We start from the raw sequence: 7,196 nt of genomic DNA, 5'->3' as shown, positions 1-7,196 counted from the left end.
CTTATTTCGTTTATCAATAAATACTGTAAATTTGCCTGTATTAAGAAGCTTCTATCAACAAATAGAGAGAATATTTGTTTGTTTCAGAGTAAGGTTGAAATATCTTTCACGGGTGGACACCAGATTCAATATTTCCACGAGTGACTTGAGTAATTTTATACCATTTTGACAAGATATTTTATTTGCATTAAAGTATGCGATGTATCTGATACACTGTCCACTAAATTTTTAGCACTACATTGCTCTGTTTTTTAAGCTCAGCTTATTTAGATTTCACTTTCTTCGGTTTCAGGTATTGCAAATGCAGTACTAGAAACTTTAAAGAAAGCATACTAGGCTGTTGCGCAAATTAGCTTGTATTTGGCATATACCATTCAAACTTTAAAAAGACAAATTCTTTGAGTTTTTTCTTATTTATGAATAAATTGACATGCGTCTGAATTTCCACAAATTCACAAAGTATCGAAATGAACGATAGTTAAGACAACTTGACATCATATTGCTTTTCTCAGGACGTTAATGTTATCAAGATTAGAAGGAATGCTATGTCTGCTTCGACTCCTCGGCCGACAGTATTCTGCTTCTACTCGCAATATTTACTGTCCGACTCAAATCAATGTGATACTTGTACATTGCACACTTCAAACTAACATAACAAAAAGAGATTAATCTGAGATATTTCTTATCACATATATTTATTTAAGATTTACTTTGGCTTTACACACAAATGCCAATAAACGATACCACAAAACAAAACTAGGTGCTTGCAAACGTTTATTTAGCAAGTAACCGTGCTCTGTGTATTTACATATTGATTCTTTGAACTGCGCTGTTTTAAGCTCAGACTGTTCCATTATTGAAAAGAAACCGTCATTATTGGTAAGGTACAGTAATTTAAGCTCAGACTGTTTACCGCCATCATGATTGTAAAAAGTCCTCGCGAATACGACGATTCCATTCACATCGTCTGATTCGCAGCAACGGAAAGAACTGTAACAGAACTTAAGCGCGCACGAACTGAATTCCTTTTCTGTCCGCGGGACATTCCGTTTTAAATGTACAGGAAGATGCCCCAGTTCATGAAGTTTCCCCTCGTTCTGATGCAAAGTGTAAAGTACTAGACAGGGCCTCAATTTTAGGTGGCATCAAAATGATTGTTAGTTATAAACTCACGACCTTCAACTCACTGAGCCATTCTGCTAACAACTGAGCTAGTGAAGACGCCTGTGTGTTATTTAATGCGATATTAACTACATGTATCTATATTTACAGGTTCTTTCAGTGACGAAGCTATAACATCAGGTCGACATGGTCAAGCTCTGTCGAAACAGACTTGCAAAGCTCTACACCGCTTTTGTCGCCATTACAACATTCTTGATTGCAACAGACTTGATACAGTTCTCAGCGAGTCCTTTTGTTTTTAAAATTGGAAAGGTAATGGCTTATAGACATTTTCAAAACTCAGTTATTAAAGAGCGCCTCTGAACAAACTCCGTCTGACTTTAAAGATAAGGAGACTGAGTTTCATTTCTATTTATCTTTACCTGCGTATAAAGACCACCTGCACGTAAAGTTTATACATGTATGCATATTCTTATGGTTCATGATTTCTGCCATTTCGTTCTGGCTTATTTGCGCGTTTCAAGACTGCAAATACGCCAAAACGGCATTTGTCGTATCGGCGCGCAAATTTGTCGTTTTGGCGTGTTGGCTCTCTTTAAACGCACCAACATGGCAGAACGAAATGGCAGAAATTATCAATCATGCATTCTTCATTTACGTGATTGAATGTTATTGAGGAAATACTATATAACACTAATGAAATATGAAATTCACTGATATATTCTCTTCATCTTACCCACTGGCACCAGATCAGAAAGAAAATGCCTCCGTACGTGTTATACCCTACCCCTAGGTATTCTATAAGAACCATGGTCATGAACGGGAAAATATACTAACCCGTTTCAATCGTACATTTCTCAACTTAAACGCGCAGTTCGGTGAATGGGTATGTAGCATATTGAACAAGCGATAATTTATCTTCCATCGTGCACCAGACACATTGTCTCAATATTCCATATTGCTGAGATTATCAACATATTTTATGCTTTCGTCAACGTTACAGAAAAAACTTGCTTGACCTTCCCTAATGAACATCCGGTCTAGAGGTCACGACAGTGTGCACATGTTTGGCGAAACGTAAACAAACAAAAACAGAATTTAAAAAAATCACAATTTTACACTAAAACTCGAAATGATGAATGAAATTCATCTTGTATACGATATTTAATTTGAAATCGTACATTGGTCTGCATCTGTTCTGTTTATTTTATTCATTTTGCACATTAATGCTGCATTTTCACATTTTAGCGAACACGTGTAGTAAAGTGACGATTGACATACATTTTCACAACAGCCAATCGGAATGGTTTTTTAATCTAGAACGGAACTTCACCAGCGAAGTTCAAGCAAGTTTTTTGTGTTACGTTGAAATTACTATAAACTACGCGTTGTTTTTCTAAGATAAGATGTATTAAAGAAATGTGACCGGTACTCAATGGAAGATAAATTACCACTTGTTTGATATCCATAGTACACATTTACCGCACTGCGTGTTTTAGGTATGAAATGCGCGATTGAAACGGGTTAGTATATTTTCCCGTTCATGACCATGGTTCTTATAGAATACCTAGGGGTAGGGTATAACACGTACGGAGGCATTTTCTTTCTGATCTGGTGCCAGTGATCTTACCTTTCTCTGTTGTTAAGAAAGATATTCATTAAAAGGTAATAAATGCAATTTGATTTAGTGCATTTTGTAACTGAATTACTTCATTTCCATACCTTTTTTTATTTGCTTATAAACCATATTATGCCTGTAAGTAATGCAGTGTTCAGACTTTTAAAATTAGTAAGGGTCGTTCAGAAATTATGTCGGTTCGACGTTGAAACCCAGAGAAAATAATACAAACTTCTCAGTAGAAATACACCGCTTGAACAACAAAATATGTTCAATTATTATTCAGACATTATTGCTGTGGAAATTTTAGTTCACTAGGAAACTTTCGGGAAACGTGCATGTCGTTTTATAGAAGAGTTCGCTCTTTAGATGTGTCGTTAATACAATGTATAAGCTATTATATGCTTACTTTCAGCAAGACCAATTCCTTGGGCAATTGCAGATCAACTTGAAGCATTTAAAACAAGATGAAGAGAGCGAATCTGTGCCTATATTTGTTAAAATGCAAGATGCTCGTGTATATATATTCTCTGCTATCATTACGTATAATGAAATAACTGAGAAAGAAATAAGAGGTAGAAAAAATACTGGTATAACATATGTCGGTCCAACGGCCATATTGTCTGGCTGGGAGTTAAACAAGTATTCTTCATCAAATTTCACGTGCTGTTTTGAACTAAAAGACGGCACTATAGTTTCAGAATTGTCTTGGAGTAAAACAGATTGGTTGTATCTTGGAAAATCAAAACTACAGGCAAAACAATTTAAATGTCCCATAAATGTTGAAGTTTCAGATATCAAGACTATCTCAATAGCGATAAAAAATTCAACTTGTCCAAACCAAGACAAATACTTTTTACCTCCGACTATTGTTAAACGTCAAACTAAAAGCCAAACTAAAAACAGCACGAAAATTGCGGTATGTGTTAAACTTGCGTATGGTTCGCTGGATGCACGGAGGCTTATAGAATGGTTTGAGGTACATAGATTGTTTGGTGTTGAAAAAGTAATAGCGTATACGTACCACCTGAATTCCAAGGCGAGTAAAGTGTTGGATTTTTACGAGAACAGTGGTTTGGCTGAGATTTATGACTACGACATTCCGGAGAAAGGTGAGAAAGATCTCTGTAATAATTATAAACATATGTATATTTATACATTTAACTTTATAACATGAAAACCCCAAAATAATCTTTATTTGCAAGTGGTTTTGTTCACATGTTATACAATGCATATGTTTTTAAATTGAAACAAAAAGCAGTATTATGTTTGGGTCTGGTTATCTTTGACTCTTTGTTCATAGCCTGGCTTTTGTACAGGTATGATCGTCTAAGTACACACACACGCTCGAAATTTTTCTTCCTTGTGAACATACGCTAATGTGCATGTGTATATTTATTTATTTGTCATTTTTGATCAGTGGTTATGCTTATTCTCTGTTTACTTATGAATACTTGTTAATTAAAATATATAATAAAGCTTTGGTTAATGGAGTATTTCTCATAGAATAGACATAAACAACTGTTGTAAAAATTGCTGACGAAATGTTGACTAAAAAGTTGAAAGATGAATTTATTTCAAAATCAGTTATACCGTTACTAAACAGTTGTTTTAACCATGTACATGTTTACATATAAACAAATTTTCTTCGGTCAAAACTGTCACCTTTTATACCTAAATAACGTGTTATTTTTCTTTTCTCTTTTTTTTTCATAGAAATTGAATACTTGTCACCCAAGAAATGGAAATGTAGTACGTGACTCTAAATTGTTAGATTGTTGAGTATTCTTAGACATGATATTGCTTCAGTCAGTAAAACCATCGGTTGAATATATCACCTTGTCAAATAGTGATTCAAGAGAAATATATTTGTGTTATGTATTAATCTCGTGAATAATTGTGAATTATCTGTCAGGATCCATAGCACGTGACGTTGGCGTTAAGAACATGCAATCCTGGAATGATGAACAGATAGCGTTGTTTGACTGCCAGGAACGACTAAGAAATTATGATTATGTTGCTGTCGTCGACACAGACGAATTTATAATACCAGTCACAAAGCGTTTCACAAATGCATGGAAAATATTCATGGTAAGTCGCTGGCAAAAAACTTAATTGCTGAAAATCATTCCAGTAGAAAAAAAAATATTGATATCCACGAGCTAATTGTCTGTCCGGAAACCTATTGATTTGTAAATAATGACCAAAAACAAAAACAAAAATGCTTCCTCCAAGGAGTTAGTCGTGATTTTTAGGTCTCGTTTGGTATGATTTTGAAGTATTTGTTCTTGAAGGACACAATGATAAGGTAAAAGACAGATAATTCACACCATAATGAAAATTTAAAGCCTATTTTATTTCTTTCATTGCCAGTATCTCAGTTCATACAGTGAGGCGTGCTTTTGAACTTTTGAAATCATATAGGTTCGAAATCAGTCTCTAACACAGCGGCTGTATAAATGATAAAAATGACGGACGCTCTCACAAGTTACAACACACATGCAATCTGCAAGGATAACTTCCGGTAAAATGAACGTATTACATATGAGGGCTTCTTGCTTATCGGACAGAATTATTCCGTGTTTTTACCGGTGCTAGAAAAACTCGTCTTACACACCCACGTGCTCTAATTTATGATTGAATGCGTAAATCAATTGAAGACTGCGGGAACCGCCACTAGTTGAATGTGCGGATGGAAATATCTGGCTCTCCGGTAACTCTTTTGCGGTAACTTGAAACAGTTTACATCCTGCTTATACAGTTACCCTCGAGTCGGATATATCTATGCACACCTAACCTATAATATCTAACCTAACTGTGACTTTGGAGATGTCCCGCATTTGAATTAAAGTCATTCATTAGGAATGGAACAATGTAGACGAAATTCGGCCGTAAAATCGATATCTATCAGATGTTCAAAAATTGCTTATCTTTGATGTAACAGATTGAAAATCCTTGCTCTTTTACAGGACAAGAAATTTAGCAAATCAAATATTGCTGGTTTGTTATTTTCCGTGAGAGTACACGCAGACACTTGGGGCCCAACAAATGTTAACCATCCGCTGCATATAGGACGGTATAATAACTGCACCTTACCAATGTATGACCGAGTGAAGGGGGTCTATATGCCGTCACGTGTTCAACAGGGATCAGTTTCTACCCACCTTTTCAGACCTTTAAGCGGCTATAGAAGGTACTATATGTATACGTTTTAATATTGTTACAAACATTTTAAGCGTTTCATACATACCTTTGGTTAATTGAAGTGGCATTTAATCTGCACAGAACGGTCTATAATATTACTCGATGTACAAAATAACTATTTTCTGTACCTTTGCGAACATTGTTGTAAAGCAAATAAAGTGAAAACTTGACAATTCTATCGCTTTGCAAGCTTCATTTATTAGAATCATTCTGTATACTGTCCTGCAAAAGACTTAGTCGAAATACTTTGCAAGTCAATACAATAATGTGCACATTCAATAACAAAGAAAACGAATGCATTTTTTGCTTTTTTCTATTTTATTTACAGGACCAGTGCAAGAGCACAAGAGGTCACTATGCATCATTTCCGCAGTTGTAGAAAGGAATGGCTCAGGCCTAGTACATCTGATACCTACAAAAAACATACCTACCTTTATAGTAAGAAAAACACAACAAAATGTTTCGACCTCATTCGAACTCCGTCAAAAATAATGGAACAGTTAGCGGACACAGTTAAAGATAGAGTAATCATGAGAGCTGAAGAAATCGGAGTCTGAATTCAGGCAGTTTTATCATATATCAAATATCAACATATCTGTATGACTTGTGTAATGGTGAACAGCGTACTGGGCCCACTTTGTATAAGATTGTAAACGCGACACTTTTTTGAAATAGTGTTGTTTATATGAGCCGCACCATGAGAAAACCAACATAGTGGGTTTGCGACCAACATGGATCCAGACCAGCCTGCGCATCCGCGCAGTCTGGTCAGGCTCCATGCTGTTCGCTAACAGTTTCTCCAATTCCAATAGGTTTTAAAAGCGAACAGCATGGAGCCTGACCAGACTGCGCGGATGCGCAGGCTGGTCTGGATCCATGCTGGTCGCACACCCACTATGTTGGTTTTCCCATGGCACGGCTCATATTAGTATTATTATTATTGTTATTTTTTAAATGTTTTAAACAATCGAACGACCTGACAAAGTCGTTAAACTTGTCAAATATTTATAATATTTATTAACATACTGTAGACGTTTTTTCTTGATAATTCTAGTCATTAAGCAGAATTAGAACTAAATAATATGAAAAATTAGAATTGAAAAAATATCTGCTGCCACCGTGATTGAATTTACATTTAACTGTGTTTTAAACAAAATGCTCAGTGGGTTATTTATTTTACAAATTTAGAGAGTAAAACTAGATTTTAGCTGACAAAAATCTGTGGAATCGTTTTGAAAGTATTTTCGTCCAA

General features: G+C 35.4%; 1 protein-coding gene across 1 annotated transcript; it reads left to right on the top strand.

Annotated features, from left to right (window-relative positions):
• Positions 1-1,277: 1,277 nt before the first annotated feature.
• Positions 1,278-6,626, top strand: LOC123560247 (uncharacterized). The gene is made up of 5 exons (XM_045352484.2): positions 1,278-1,434; positions 3,156-3,852; positions 4,656-4,831; positions 5,710-5,933; positions 6,273-6,626. Exons 1-5 carry the CDS (start codon positions 1,309-1,311, stop codon positions 6,499-6,501), a joined length of 1,452 nt encoding a protein of 483 aa, XP_045208419.2. The 5' UTR covers positions 1,278-1,308; the 3' UTR covers positions 6,502-6,626.
• The last annotated feature ends 570 nt before the right edge of the window (positions 6,627-7,196 follow it).

The sequence above is a fragment of the Mercenaria mercenaria genome, chromosome 10 (assembly GCF_021730395.1).
Source record: "Mercenaria mercenaria strain notata chromosome 10, MADL_Memer_1, whole genome shotgun sequence".
NCBI lineage: Eukaryota > Metazoa > Mollusca > Bivalvia > Venerida > Veneridae > Mercenaria > Mercenaria mercenaria.
The sequence above is the reverse complement of the archived record's forward strand: the minus strand, read 5'-3'. Positions and strand labels throughout refer to the sequence as shown.